At 38.5% G+C, this 16,593-nt stretch overlaps 1 protein-coding gene across 1 annotated transcript in view; it reads right to left on the bottom strand.

The window, feature by feature from the left end:
- The window catches only part of GALNT12 (polypeptide N-acetylgalactosaminyltransferase 12), a 45,581-nt gene that overhangs the window by 10,551 nt on the left and 18,437 nt on the right, over positions 1–16,593 (bottom strand). Inside the window, exons 5-7 of the mRNA XM_041408105.1 lie at positions 15,414–15,531; positions 9,292–9,468; positions 6,641–6,772 (exon numbers count right to left, since the gene is read on the bottom strand). Of these exons, the coding sequence (XP_041264039.1) occupies positions 6,641–6,772; positions 9,292–9,468; positions 15,414–15,531 (427 nt within the window). The remainder of the gene's footprint in view (positions 1–6,640; positions 6,773–9,291; positions 9,469–15,413; positions 15,532–16,593) is intronic.

Raw genomic sequence — 16,593 nt, 5'->3', positions numbered from 1 at the left:
CTGAAGCAGCCAGACACGATGGCTTCCCCTAGGAATGACACTGTGTTCCAACGTATTTGCAAAGGAAGTGGGTAGAAATTATGAAAAAGTGTGTTGAAACCCAACAAGCCAGCAACTCATGCAGAACAAAAGAGTCTGCCATGCCTTTTTCCCCCAGGATCTACTTGTTCAATTTTCTTATGAAAAGATGACTACATACTTTACTCAGTTTGTCAAATGGGAAATGTTAGGAGGATTTGTTCTCAAAAGGACTCCAGTACCCTCTTGAGGCAGAACAAGCAGACAGATTTTAGGATCAGAAATCTTGAATGTGGGCAAAAATGTACCTTTGGAAAGAGACACTAGGTGTGATATTAAATGCTCTTTACTCATGTTGCTGATCTCTGATAGAAGAGGTGCATGACTTCCAGACAAAATTTTAAAATATTAAGTTAGCTAATTTTAAAAACAGGCTAGTTAACAAGAATTTGCATTTAAGTATTCAGGAGGCAAAAGTAACTGAAAATAAGTTAAACAATCACATTGATTCGTGGTATTAGCCACATAACCAAATTTGAAAACACACAGAGCAGAATAGGCTTGGTAAACAAGAAGCTGAATGCCCCTGTTACTGAGTGTAATTATATCACAGATGAAAAGCATAGGCAGAGTAAATCTCAGAAGAGTTAATTCAGCAAGGTGTAATTTCACTGCTCTTCCCTAGTTATGATAATCGTATCCTGAGTTCTTAATGTGGAAAATGAGCAGACACATAGGGATTGCAGGCGGCTAGAACTAAACAAACAAGACAAACCCTGCGGGGCCTAAACCCACCACAGAGCAAACCACACAAGCTGGAAAATTAAATACTGGTGTTCTGTATATGTTTGCTTTGCCAACTTCTACTTTTAGTGCTCCCCAACATCTTCTTTCCACTGCCTTGTGCTCACTCCCATATTAGACCACTGCAACCCTCCTTGGACAGTCAAAAGAAAACATTTTGTTTACTTTCCTAATGGGAGACAAGAATTACACTTAGAAAAACAGGAAAGAGAAATGTCTTACATAGACTATTTTTAACATTGCCATGGAACTACATAAACCAAACAATAAGCTTCTCATATTTCTACATTCTCCATCAGGAAACATCAACCTAAAAGTCATAACCACTTAAAATGGTAATTTTATCTCTACAGTTGTTGTTGTCAGCAGCTGTCTTCAGGACTAGAGGGTCTCCCATTAATAGTTTTAATAACATATGACTCTGCCTGACTGTCTACTGGCTCCAATGGCAGCAAAGCCCTTATCCAGGCAACCCAATGACTTCACTAGTGCTCTTTGCCATTGGCCCCCGGCACATGCTCAAGCATGAGCTCCCTTTTGGGAAATTTTAAATAATCTGCTTGAAAATGCCCTGCACCACCAGAACTACAGTAACTCTCGTATGAATGTTACTCAATGCCCAAATACACACAGCAAAAAGATAAATAAAAGCTTACTAAACTTAAGCTTCACTTCATATGATTTGAAAATGAGGTTGTGCTCCAGGATACTACCATGTATGTTCTCTCCTTTTTCTCTTTCATGCACAAATGCTTGTGATACATGCCAACATCTTCCTACATGTACAGAGTCTATGTGGTTCACCTGGTTCTCTTTTGTCAGACATTGATAGATATGCCCACACTTCATCAGGAAGCCCAACAGGTATTCAAGACCTAATTAGTGGGAATAGTATATTCTAAGCTTTTAAATTATCTGACCTGAAATGACACAAAAATTTGAAAATCTGACTGCAGCACCATTTATTAAAAAAACTCAAAAAAAAAAAAAAAAAAAAAAAAAAATTTAAAAAAAAACAAAAAAAAAAAAAAAAAAAAAAAAAAAAAAAAACCAAAAAACCAAAAAAAACACCATACACATCTGCCCTCTGTTCCAAGGAATTAAAAAAAAGTATGAGAGAATTTGTGAAATATTTTTCTCTTGTTAAATGAAAATATACAGTTTAAGTATCTTTTATGTGCAAGAGCTCTATCAAAACAGTGATCATCCACTCATTTCTGAAGTTATGTTTATTCCCACATCCACCATAAACAAGTCATGCAACAAGAACAAAATTTTCTCTGTGACTTACCTTAGTTCTTTTGCAGAATGCTGCATTAGAGAAACAGAAGCAAGAAAAAATGTTGATCACCTTGCCATTAAAACACATTGTTCAGATCCAAAACAATGTACCCATGCAGGACTATCGGCTGTCAGCATTTTTTACAGCTATTTTTACAGCATTTGCCTCCTATTGAAACATTGCTATTGAAACTAAAGGTGTCACTCTACATGCCATTTAGTTACCACTGTTTGGAGGTTGAGATAGGTAATAAACACCAGCTACCAAGATATTCAGCAGACCTTAACCTTTACTGCTAGGAGATATTTAAATCTATTGTTTCCTAATATCTGGACACTTGCATATAACTACACAATACAGATGGCATTCTATGAATAATTCTTAGTTTGATAAAGTCCATTGTAAACAAACTATCAACAACAGATTTTTGACATTAAAACTTCATTGCATTAGTTGATAAGTATGGCCAATGGAGTCCTGCTAACCTTTCTCTATATCCACAAAATAGATCAGAATCCTCTTTATTCTGCCAGTGACAGTGGTGCTGATCTGTTAGTGCTATGGACAGATGATACTGTGGGATGCAGTAAGATATGAATTTACAGCAAGATAAACAGCTTCACTAGTACTGATCAAACATCAGCTTTTACCTCAAAGGTAATCCAAGCAGTCACAGGGAATGATTCTACTGAGTGAATGCTATTTTTGTATCACTTGTTAACTTCTTAAGGGCAATGCTGAAAAGGGCATACAACACTGATGACTAAAACCCTCTGAAGGCAGGTGATACACTGCTGTTGGATTCATTGGCTCACCCCAACAGGCCCAAATCTCCCTGGGAAGCTCAAAAAAGTATAAGCATGTGGTTCAGGCAATGGTGTGTTCACTACCTGAATTTCTTCCAAAAATTTCTTTTACAAAGCCTCGGCCTAGCTTTCAGAGGCTGTACAGCCAACCAAGTGGTGCATATTTTCCTGTGATGGGCGTAAGGTCTCCAGGTCTAGTCAATCCTAATCTTGGCTACCAATCCAATCTCAAGTGGCAGCTCTACAAATTGGATTATAATGCAGTTTTAGAGGTATACCCTAGAGAAGGGACCCTGATACCTCTGAGTACTTGAAGCACCAGTCATGCAATATCTTTGATTACATAATTTAAACCACATAGCTTTCTTCTTCTGCAAGCCTGTCCATATATGTCATGTGTTCTTTAGATAATTTAAATAATGGTCCCTCTCACGTTGCAGCAAAACAAAATTCTTTGTAGTTTAAAATCTTCCTTCCCATTTTTTTTAATATTATACCTAGTCTAAATTGAAAGAAAATTATGACTGAGCACTTGAAAATGAAGACGAGATAATCTTGGAGGGAAACAGGGAAGGAAGCTGTCAAAAGAAAAATTCAGGTTTTTGATTTCTCAACTGACTCAGTCAGTGACAGATGCCTTTACCGATAGAAGGCAGAGAGACCAGACAGAAAGTCCCAGCACAAGACATCTATCAGCTTAGTGACTTTACATTCAGCTGAAAGAAATATCAGCTAGAAACTGAGAAAAACAAAGAAAAACTTATCATGTCAGAACATAGTATGGTCTCACTGCCAAGTGATCAAACTTAGAGAAAATTAGAGTAAATTCCTGATTTTTGTGTCACCATTGTTTTTTAAAAGCAATCTTGATGCCAAACTTAAAGCCAAATTCACTGACTGACCATAATCTTTATCCTTGGATATGCACCTCAATGTCAGCCATACTTAAGACATACCTCAGAAGAGAGAAGAGCCCTGACTGCTTCCTTGCTTTGCAGCCGTGCCCTTCCACAGTCACCGATAACGAGAAAAGACCACAGAGCTGCCTAGCTCCTCTATCTTCATCCAGCTGCACAATGCAGAGATTTCACCACACTAATACTGAACACACCAGCTGGCTCAGAGCTCTTCCTACAGATGCCCACACCATCCCTTCCCAGGGTAGTTAGGATTTGTAAGCTGAGTCTCTGCTGTCTAGGTGGGCAATCTGTGCAGAGCTGGGGCTAAAGTCTTGTTACAATTTCACACCTACCTACTGTAGGTAGGTACTCTGCCGTAAGTGCATGCTCAAGGATGGCCAAATCAGAGGCTGTGCCAGAAAAAGACACATCAGTGTGCTATGCCAGAGCCTAAAAGGTATTATCAGCCTTTCCAGAAGTGCTGACATCTTATTATTGAAACCTGCTGAGTGCCTACCAGCTTCACCTCCTCCTGCTCCCCCAAAGAAATTATTCAAGGCAGAAGGTTCATGTCCCACAAAGTTCCAAAGCTGCATGAAGCCCAAGGAGCAGCAAGAAAATATTTCTCTTTTTTATAGGTCTCAGGCAGTTTGCAGGAATGCAATCGTATCTCAGGCAAAAAGGTTCATAATTCAGTATGTTTAAGTAAAGTCTGAGGCAGCTAACTTTTTAGGTAACCAAGGGTAGTATGGATATTTTTATCTATGTATCAAGATAAAAAATGTAGCTTATTCAGTGATGTGCACTGACTGCTGCTCAATAATTCTTGACTCCATTTGAATAACACATGGCTGACTTAAAGGTAATCTTAGAAATATTTTCAACTTCAGTACAAAAGTAAAAAGATTTTTAAGGGAGGTAAAAATCTTCATATTCCCTTGTACTGTCTTTGAACAATTAAATAATCTCACACTAAACTGAGCTGTTATCAAAGCTGACACTTTTAAATACAGTATTTTTGTGAACCAGAAAAGCCCTACACAGCTAAGGCGGGAGTGAAGAACACCATCAGTGATTCATTGAAGCTAGCAGATGGGACTCAATATCCACAAATCAGCTGAATCAGTAGGTGTCGTTTCTGCACTCTCAATTTCTCAGAGTACAACCATATTTCCATCACATTTTAAATTCTTCCTCCCCCCCAAAAATGGTGTATTCTCATTATGCTCACAACTAGATGACAGCATTTATGAATTGTTTTTAGAGAAATATATAGAGCACACCTAAATTACACTGTAGATACCTCAAGCAGCGCTGAACAAGAGTTATTATTTCTGGGTACTGCCAACTCCTTGCCTGAAGATGACAATTAAATCATAAAAGAAACTGCACAAATCCCTTCTCTTTGCACCAGTCTAACCCTTTCTTTTGGAGGGAGAAGGATGGAGGTGGAGAGAAGGATAAAATTCCTGAAATGCTCCTGGAAGGTAAGTCTTATAATACCTTACTGCTTCAACTGTCTTAGAATTTACCAGTGGCAATCCAGCACAAAAGAGCAAAAACAGAACCAGTCTTGTACCAGAGTTTGTTCAAGGTACTGAATGATGTTGGGTAACACCTTTGACACCAGTGATCACACAGAGATACCACCCTCTCCTGCAAGCTCCAAGACAAATGGAGGAGGGTGGCAATTCTCCCAGAGGCTCCTAAGGGCTTTTCTGACAATTGCTGCCCTCCCCATGGGAACTCCCACAGCTCTCCAGGGGAAACCACAGCATTTCCACATTAGTATCTTTTTAATTCAACAAGTTATGAAGCTATTAGGGCAGACTGTGGGGAGACTTGGTTCCTGAATGTTTTGTATGTCCACAGAGATCAGATTTTTTTTCCCTTTCCTGAAGGAGATTCAGCAGAGGCTGAGTAACTTGGGGAAGGGTAGATGGCAGCAAGACAAGGGCTGGATGTGATGATGCACTGTGGGAATGCAGCTTAGCTAGATCTGCAGAGGAATTCAGTTACCAGCAAAAGTACTTTTCAATCAATGTGGCGTTTGGTAATTAGAAAGGTATTTGATACATCTTTGCCTGGTGGAAAGGTGCAGTTTTGTGTTCCTAACATGCAGCAGGTATCTGGTGATTTTTCAGAGGAAACAGCTATTTGCTGCATCATCTCTGCCTTCATCCCTTCCAGATGAGATTACAGTAATGTAATATACACAGAGCTATAGTTTATATTTATTTATAAGCTGCAAAAAGCATAAAGAGCTGTCAACTCTTAAAAGAGAAGAGGTTTCTGATACTGAACTCATTGCCTGTGCCTTTGCTGCTCTACAGTGACCTCCAGATTAAAAATTAATATGTTGGTTTAATATACAGAATCCCCTATGATCTGGAAGCACTTAGCACCAACTCTCTTTCCCATCACCAGAGCACCATAGTTTTCATCAGATAAAATGTATGAACATATGTTTCAGAGCACACTCCTTTTCAATTCAACAAGTAAAATAAAACACTTTACTGTTCTCTTTTTTTGTTACACAACATTTCAAGAAATAAAAATCACATCCTTTCCTGCCTTTAACAGTCCCAAGATGTCACTTATAAGGAGTAATTCATGACATTACCTGTTCTCCAACTCTGTCACAGAACTCCTTCATAAACAGCATTCCCTTAAATAAAGATTCTGATAGATACCACATTTTAAAACCCACCAGTTTTAACTGAATTCTACCAAAATCCCAAACCGATTTAGGCACAAAAATACCTTCACACTGACTTAGGTAGGAGAGCTCAGAGAATTGCAAGTAGGCTCCCTTCTCAGCAGCCACGTACCATTCCAAAGAAGCCTGGTCTGTCCTCGGGTACGTGAAGTTCTGGATACACATTCTCCAAAAACCATTTGAAGTCCTTACATTTCAGCTTCTCTCGTAGAAGTCTCCTTTCTGTCACATCTCCATATGGTTCCTGGGGAAAAAAAAAAAAAAAAAAAATCCAGAACAGATGCTCTCTTTTAAATTATCTGTATACATTATTAGGAACCGTATGCTACAGTGATGAGTAGGACTTGTAGCCAGGAAAAATCACCATGTTTGGGTGCTGGATTTGATTTCATTATCCTTACATTTGTTAAATGCTGACAAAAAAGAATTTGAACTGTGTAAGTAGTACTTTAAAATATTCTAGAAGACAGTTTGTCTAAGAAAACTCCCTGAATCTGCAAGTGAGGAAGCCCTTGAATACAGATTGCTGGAGACTGAGAAGGCGTATTGGAAAATGAGACTTCCTTTAGATAGATAATTGAAAATCTCCAAAGCAGTGAATGAATCTTTAGGATGTTAAATTATACCACTACCCATTTGCAAATTACCTGTACAGTTTTACACTTAAGTGATGAAATTTGTAAAATGTGCGAATGCATCCTTTGAACTTCACCATTTTGGGGGGTGGGGAATATGAAATCTTAAACTTCCAGAGAAAAGCTTTCATTGCAGACATTTCCCTGTCTATGGATTGGAGCAGAGTCCACATCTTTTTATGTCTGTCTTCAAAAACCTGTCTTCATATTGACTAGGGATTTCAGATAGTCAGGCATGAGAGAGTGTTTGCAGCCCCAGATTTTTTCAGGTCACTTGACGCAGTCTTTCATCAAACCACAAATGTATTTGCATTTCTCAAAGCTGTAGAAATACCACTGAAAACACAAAGCAGATGTAAAACAGAGATGCCTGTTTGAATAAACAAACAGCGTGACATATTAGCTCTGAGGTCTGAACATTAATCTTGAAGTGAAACTTCATGGAACCAATTTTTGCAGCCATAACATCAATCATTTTCCTATTATGCTACAGAACTGAATATTTGGGTTTGATGAAGTAAAAAGGTCTGAACTCAACTGCTGCAACAAGTGGTGCACAGAGCATTATGGAAACCAAAGTTCATTGGCAGCAGCTTTGATATGGGGAAAAATAACCTGCATGAGTTTCAGCTTATATCCACCGTGTTACAATAAGCCAATACATGAAACTTTCAGTACTAACACACAAGTATCCTTTGAAGTTAAAGCTCTGTCATTACAGACATAAGATGCCCAGCACTTTACAAGACAAATTGTCAGCATTTATTGCTCTTTTTGTGTATGACAAGCTGAAATCAGCCTGGCATTGCCTATGGGCGAATCCCATATTTCTCTCCAAGTCAAGACTCCGATAATAAAACCTAAATGGCTTTTATGACATTAAAGTAAACGAATTATTACAAATGTGTGGACTATAATGACCTAATTACCCAATTTCATCCAAACAAACACAAGAGGAAAGCTAACCAAATTCATCTTCTCCAGCATCCTCCAGTGTATCTTTTAAAAGCCTCATGTTTTCAAGGGCAGTTTTCCCCTGCTGCGTCTATTGGGGTTGGCCACTAAAAAAAGTGGGGGGCTCCCTGTGCCCCACACTGGTCCCTCAGGTCTGATCCAGTGCAGCTGGAGGCTGATGCCCAGCAGCCCATCCCAGGCACAAAACCAAAAAGGCAGTGTTTAGAAAACTTTTCATGCAAATAGATCATGCTGGGGAGATCAGGCACCTCCAGAAACAAGCAACAGCAGACAATGATTTCTTTGGGGCCTGAATTTCAGACCTTGTGACAGAGGTTCATTTAATTAATTTCTAGACACTGTGAGAATCTTTCAGTGTTACTGTTTTCCAGCCTTCAGGCCCCTAACAATAAATACATCCAAGTTATGAATTTGCACACTCCTTCACTGTAAAAACTAAGTTTTGACATACTTAGTTTTTACAGTAATAATCTCCTGAAAAATTCTGCGACCAATGATCTTGTATTTTCATTTTGAAGTGAAAATCAGTCCATCAGTCCAAAGTTTTACAAGTATCACAAGCTGGGTAATTTTGCTACATATTATTACCATGCTGTTTACCTGAAGGTCTACTGTCTACTGAAACTTGTTGATTTTCATTCATTAATTGTGTAATTCTTATTGAGACTCCTGTATCAGCCATCTCACAGAAGTGCACATTTTAGGCTAAACAACTCCTCCTTGCTTTGATGACCCCACTTCATATTATTCTTTAATTTATTCACTCATTATTGACATAGGTTGGGCCACCTTGTACTCTTACAGAATTTTAAATTTTTTCCAAAGAATTAAAAATTATACACTTATTCTATGTCTGGGAAAAAATTCAGAAGGAATAAGAAATAAACATAGAAAGCTTCATGTTAAATATTAGCTTAGTTGTACCCTTACAGAATTTTAATTTTTTTCCAAAGAATTAAAAATTATACACTTATTCTATGTCTGGGAAAAAATTCAGTTAGTAGTAGATATATACTACTAGTATAGTAGTATATATACAATAGTTAGTACAATATACAATATTATACAATATATATACAATAGTAGTAGTATACAATAGTTAGTAGGTTGAAAACAAATTCTGAAATTCCAGGAACAATGGAGTTGAACTCACCAGGCGAGCGTGTGGGTTTCGGTGGTAATAAAGTTGTTTATATTCATCCATCCACACTTCAGCTGCACGCACACTGTTTGCCAGAGCTTTGGCCCGTGAGTATGGAGCTTGTTTGGGGAAAACATGACCTACATGGGAGCAAGGATGGATCTCAAGACTTCCTCCACACTGCCATATCTGAGCAAAGAATTGACAGTGTATATCATTAATTTTGTCTTTTGCAAGCTCAAGGATATAGTAACAATAAGCCTGTGTAAGAATAACACCATCTCAAGAATACCACACCATACTACAAGTAACACATACAATAATTTTGTGTCTCATTTGATGACTAAACTGGATAAAATTACATTCTTGTTGCTCTTAGTAATTTGCTCTGAGTTCACAAGGAGATAATCACTCTCTGGTTTTATCTGGAGTGAAATATTCCTTTCTTAGTTTTATTTTCTCATGATAAGACGTGGTCTACCATATAAGTTATGCATATAAGTTATGCAGGCATTGTTTAAAAAAAAAAAAAAAAGCATGTTTATTTTCCAAATTAACCATGTAAATAACTGCCTCAGAAAGAAACCATTAACTAATTATTACCAGAAATCTATAGATCTATATACCATCTATATATTCTAATGGAAAGCTGACTTGACAACACAGGTAAGCTTCCCATTTGTACATTTACCAATCTAGAAGGGAGGCATAGGTGCCTGGTGACAAAATCCCACTAGCTTTTTCCATTGGAAAGCTGGGAAAGTACCCCAGACCCAACACATTAAAAGAAAAAACAAAGTAATTCTATAACTTATGGTGGTCCAACCAACAACAATGAAACAACCTCCCCTATCTAAACCAATATTCCTGCTTGGTGCCAAGGAAGTACTTGCACCTAATTGTGGAGTTGGCAGATCCCTGCAAACCATCACTCTGTCCTTGCGCTCATGCTCCTGCCTCTCTGGCTCCCCAGGTTGGGAAATGTATAGCCCATGAGATACAGTCCAGAAACAACCATCAAGTGGATCCATTAGCCTCAGCACTCAGTACACATGTTTGTAATTACATTCTTCTCCTCTGAAAACCAAGGACTTTTGGCAGTTCATCTACACAGCCACTTTCCCATCACTCATTCTGATCTCAAGTTTGATTACTTGAAAGGAAAGCACAGCTAGGCATTTCCTATCCAATATTGTGTGTGACCACACCATGGCAGATGCCCTGTTTCTGAAGGGTGTCTAAAACAAGGTTTCTGAAATTATGCCAGCTGAGAGGAAGGCCGGATATGTTCCTGTACTTGAGCTAACTTGAGGCTGTTATCAATGGCTCTGATAGACTTTCCATAAAAGATTTAGAATTCTCCTCATGTATTCAACCATGTATAAGTGGCAGCTCATCATTCCTTTGTAAATGGAAGACAAAGGAAATTAGCTGGGATAGGCTTAAGGGGTAGAGGTTTGCTCCCTGACAACCTTCTCGTATAAGACATACATTTTTAATTACATGCTATTCAAATGAATACAGCAGGACTGAAAGATATGAGGTAGCAAATAAAAGCTCTGCTTCTAACAGTGTCAAAAAGATCAGTGGTGGCACTTTTCCCACCTCTCTCTCTGGGAGTTTTAGGGATCTAAAAAGATAAAGGCTTTCAGCTCATACAAGTTAGGACTTGGGTTTAGACTGCTAACTTTTAGGGTTTTTTTTAAAGTTACTTAGAATTTCTCTAAAATTTCTAAATTTGGAAATCAATGAGTGTCATCTCCATTGATTTAGTTTTGGATAACAACATCAGACTTTCTGCATGGCACAATACTGTATTTAATTATCAAAGTGTAAGCACTGTAACACTTGTGTTTACTTTTAAAACAGAGAGTTTCTTTAAAGATATAGGTAATTCATTAATCAGCTATAGGGAGTACTGGATAATTATTACTTCCTGGATTTAAAATTGTAATTTCTTGTTTTCCATGTGAGGTTTATCTCCTCTTTTTTGCTGCTTTTCAGGGAAGGAGAATATTTGTCATTTGAACAAAGATGATTAAAGGAATTATACAAGAAATCTAGAATTCTGTACAAATCTTGTAAACGATTTGCATATTTTCTTAGGTAAATTACTTCACTGCCATTTTGAAAGCTGCTATGAAACCAACTATCCACTTTCACTTTACAACCTCCTTTTTTGAGATTTATTTCAAAACAACATTTTTCATAATTATTATTTCTATGTTCAAGATTATTTTTTTAAAGCTACAGTTTACCATTCAAGATTTGTCAGCAAATATTAAGAGCCATAAGTTTATTAGTTTAATAATTTCCAATTATATATTCCACATAAGAATTATTAATTATCTACTTTTAAAAAAGATATTAGGAACAGATGATAAAGACTACTGAAATAAAAATGTAGATAAGAAGGAAGCACATGCTTCAGCTCTTCCATGATAAAATTTGATTTCAAAGGAATGAAACAAACTGACCATATCGCTGTTAAATTGATGACAAAAAGAGAACTCCATAACAGCTGAATTTTTAATAATTAAAGCTCTCTAAAAAATAACTGTAGGTTGCTAAGCAATGCTCATTAAATTCTAAGTATTTCATAAAAACAGTACAAAAATTATCTTGTCATCCTTTTACAAAAGAAAATTGAATATACCTCAGCTAAACAATTCCTCAAAAGGTTTATTCACTTTCATTTTAATGGAAAAATTATGACCTCTATATAAAATCAGGTACAAATGAACAGCCATAAAATAAAGCGAGGAATTTAATAGAGAAACTAAAGTTGATTACTAAATGCTAAGTAAGTGGCTCTGCAGAAGATTTTCCATAAAACTAGTTCAATGTTCTGTAACAGAAAAGCACATAAGGTTTCATGCATATTTTGCAAGCTCACGTACATTTAGATCTGTTTCTTTACTAGGTCTGGGTAACTCAGAGCTCTCATTATAAAAGCACACATTTTTCCTCCACTTCAATAAGAAAACAAGGTGACATTCCTTTTTTCACTTTCACTTTCATCTCTATGCATGCAGACTATCGGCATATTTTCTTTTGTTATCAGAGACAGATGGTGGCATTATGAAAACTTACAGAAAATGTTCAAAATCTCACCTTGGGATTGCTGTCTCTGCCAGGGTCTCTGGACAATTGACCTTGTGCTGGGTCAATGAATACTAAAGAATAAAAGCTCTACCAGCTCATTCTAACGTTTTAAGACTATCTGGAAGAAATAAAAAGTATAGAAAGGACGCTACATCCTAAAAAAGGGCAAAATGTGGAAAACCCTACGTTTCTACTGCTCTCTCTCTGCTGCCATTTTTTCTTGACAACTTGTGGCTAAGCCCCCACCGTGGTGCTCATGCACAATCGGCCAGAAGCTGGGTGGGTGGAGAGGCACCCCAGACACACAGACTCACTCTGGCTGCTCTCAACACAAGACAGAGTTCCAGATCCAGACAAAAAGAAACCATACAAAAAATACTGAAAAAGAGAAGACCCCAGGTGTTCTGAGGCATATCACCCAGGCTCATGGGCAGTAACATTTCTGAGAAGAAAGGTCTTTTTGCACACGGTAGGCTCAAGGACAGCCCACAGACATATTAAGCCTTGGTCCAGAAACAAACTTACACTGCAGCACCACTTGCAGGACCAAGAGTAGAGAGGGGACAGAAGCTGCAACCAGGTTCCCTTTCCTCTGAGTACAAAAGGGAGAAGATGAAAGAGCATGTTTTGAATCCCTCAGAAAGAGGAGTTTCAATGCCCATTATGCCCATGAAGTGAAATTTTATCCAGCCAAATAGCATTAAGCAATCCAAAATCAAGGTACATTGACTCAATTCTGCATTCAGCACGCAGCCTCCATCTCTCTTAGTCATCATGCTTTTAGTGAAAGCATTGTCCTTGTTGCACCTCTCAAAACCACAGAGAATTTCTTCAGCTCAGAATAATCAAAGTGCAAGAAAGAGGAGGCTTAAGAACAAGTCTTTTCATGTCATTGGGAGAGAGTGGTGTTTTCGAGACGAGAGCAACAATAAATTAATTTACAGTGGTTTTGAGTAGTTCTGCTCCTAATTTTCAGGTCTGACAGGTTTAGAAAACATGAGGACAACAACACTAACAATGATTTATCCTTTTCGACCTCTTGGAACACTGCAGGCAGCCAAAAGAACAGTTAAACAACATCGTAGCACTCTGCTGTGTTCCACAAAAATCCTCTCCACACGGAGCACAAGTACAAGGGCTCCAAATCAAACAGAGCAAAACATGTTACGTACAAACACCCAGATGCTGCTGGCAATCTGCACTAGGAAAACTGGCATGGCCAGGCATATTTGTTGGCCACTGCACAGCCTGGCCTGTTAAATCATTTGTCTCTCAGGAGTTGCTTGAACCACCTGCTGGCTTTGACCCTTGCAGAGTGTTTGTGCACTCTCTTCTGGGGACTCTGCTGCTCCCTTTGTGCATCTCCTGTGTGCTAGGCCACCTCTGATGCTTCCTCTGTCCCATGAGGAGACCACAGTCCTGCATGCTGAAGGAGTAAAGGCACTGCTCACACATCCTGTTGCACCCCACCGAGTCCCGGCTCAGGGGAACCAGTGACGTGAAAAATGAGACTGGCTGCCAGAGCTTCATAGAGGTCGATGGCAATGGAAGGGGAGCAACAGCTGGTACTGGGGCACTCTGAGTCAGAAGGAACTGACTGTCAGGCTGTCTGCAAGCCTTGGTCTCCCCAGAAGCAAGACACAAAGAGCAGAAAGCCAAGAACAGCATGTCAAATGTGCCATATTGGAGGTTTTCTTCAAGGAGTTGAAGTTCTGGATACACCAGAACAGGAGACTCCTGCTTCAGAGGGTCACAGGGCTGATGGAGGTGGGTCAACTGCTTCCCACTTCAGGTGGAGGCCTGCTGAACTAGACCAAGACTACTGAGTAGGCTGTGTTTGGGTTTACATGCCAAAAACTGTTCCCTAGGTGAAAAAGGAGGTGGTCGTGAACTCAGATCAAACAGTTTCTGCTCCAGAAAGAAACCACACCAACTCTAGGCCTGTGCTTGTTATCATTTCTAATAATTTTTTTCCTTATACCTTCTTTTCTATGATTTCTGCACTGTGTGCAGCAGGAGATTGTAACAGCAGCCAGGAAGACTCCACGCTTCTCTGGTTAACACAGAGACATCCAGAGACACAGCCTGCTCATGTCTCCTTTCTCAAGAAAGTGGTTTTGTAACATTAAAATGCTATTTAACCTTGAAATCTGTTGTCACCTGGTAAAAAAATCCAAAACCCTCCTGTACCATGAGTCAATTACTCACAGAAATGCAAACATGACCAAAAATAACAGGTGATGGGCACAACAAACAAGGGTAATCCAGGATAATAAGCGTGAACCCCCTGAAAGCCAAAAGAGGTCCTACAACACCCATCTTACATCACCCCTGGATGGCTTCAATGAGCTAAGTGTGATTTGGGGTAAAGCACAGGCAGCCAGTGCTCAGTGGGAATCAGCACTGGTAACAGCAGAGCAGAGGAGAACACTGCTTTGCTGATCAGTCTGGACTGTCCTGTGTCTCCTCCTGTTTTCTTGCTGTAAATCCTTTCCATTACAGCTATCTGACTCACACCTGAGCACTTGGTCACGCCTCCTGTGGGCACAACTCTGCAGTTACTGGAGACCTTCCCTCCCACCCTTTATAACCTTTGTACAAACTTTTTCTGAGGTGAAACAGAATAAAGCCTTAAAATTAGTACAGGGCCTGCCTTCTCCTGCCCCACTGGGAACGGCTCGCTCCATCAGCCACAGCAAGAACTCTGAGTCACATCAAAGCACTACAAATCTTCTTCCCAATGACCTCCTTCAAGCTGCAGGATGTAAACTTCACCCACTAGTACCACACCCCTTTTTACATTTTATACTAGAGCTCAAAACAAAGACATGCATTTAAAAATTGCTTTAAAATGGCTATTTGGAAGAAAAGTACAGCTATCCTGAAGTGCAAGAACAAGATACTTCCTAAATACTCCCTTCTTAGCACTTGCTTACATTACAGCTACCTCATTAAGTAAAAGGGCATGAAGAAAGAAACAGGAACTTGTTGTATACTGAGGAAAAGAAACTGTCAATTAAGCCACCTACCCTAAATGAGAATTCAAGGTTTTCTCCTCCCCAGACTTCCATTCCTGTGTCATAGGAACCAAGGTAATCAAAATACTTCTTGCTCACAGAAAATAATCCACCTGCCATGGTTGGAGACCTATAAAAGAGAAGAGTAACTCTGAACTGAATAAAAAGTATTAAACCAATGCAACAGATTAAAAAAATATATTGTATTTTTATTTTCTATTTTCTCAGTCTTTTCTGGATACAAAGTAACAGTAAGAAATGTATCAATTATTATGAAGCCATTTGAATTTAATTTTGTAATTAAAAAATGCCTCTGAAACAACACTGGAATATAAATATATTGTGTTATAATAAATTTTTCCAATTGCAGTGTCTGTGAGTAAATGAAGAGCTTCTTCACATAACAGAACATTACCTTCTTTGTGGCAGAACTGTATTAGTTGGCTCTGAAATCCTAAGTGCTGTATCCTTATCTATTTCACTTAAGCAATAATTAAAGAAATACTTGTGCTTCAGTAATTAACACCAACATTCTTGATCCCACTAATATCAACTGAAAAAACTCTCAGACTTCAATTATTAAGTAAATATAGCCCCTAAAGAGATTTTTTTTCTTTCTAAGAAAATCTGCCTATCTGTATGTTCTTAAATTTTTTACTAAGTTTGGGAAAAAAAAAAAATCAGGAGTCATGGCTGGGTCCTCATTGAAGATCACAAGGCCCAGAATGACAGCACACTTAAGGGATGTACTTCCATTATGGTAGAATGTGCACATATACATAAATTAGTATTTGTTCAGTATCATTCCCTATTGTTTACAGTCTTAGGATTACTTTCTTTAAAGTGCCAAGTATATAATGCTGATTAGACCTAAGTTCAGTTGACATTATGTGAATTTTACTAAATTGTTGTTGAGGTAAATATCAACAAAAGTGAGATGCATGATCAACTACTCTTAATCTGTCAAAACTTATTTTACCAGCTATCTTTTTGAAGCAACACTGTCTCACACTGTCATATGTTGTTTCAAAGAATGGAATGAGATGAGACAAGACAGAAGGAAAAATAACAAACTCCATAACCAGTCAAGTCCTTCTGTTTCCCTCCAGATCTCTCCAAACCAAGCTGTTGGTGACACCACTTCCAGCACTGCTGCTTTCTCCAGACACTTGTTGAGCTCAGTCCTCAGGCT

The sequence above is a fragment of the Onychostruthus taczanowskii genome, unplaced genomic scaffold (assembly GCF_017590055.1).
Source record: "Onychostruthus taczanowskii isolate IOZ18803 unplaced genomic scaffold, ASM1759005v1 scaffold29, whole genome shotgun sequence".
Lineage (NCBI taxonomy): Eukaryota > Metazoa > Chordata > Aves > Passeriformes > Passeridae > Onychostruthus > Onychostruthus taczanowskii.
The sequence above is the reverse complement of the archived record's forward strand: the minus strand, read 5'-3'. Positions and strand labels throughout refer to the sequence as shown.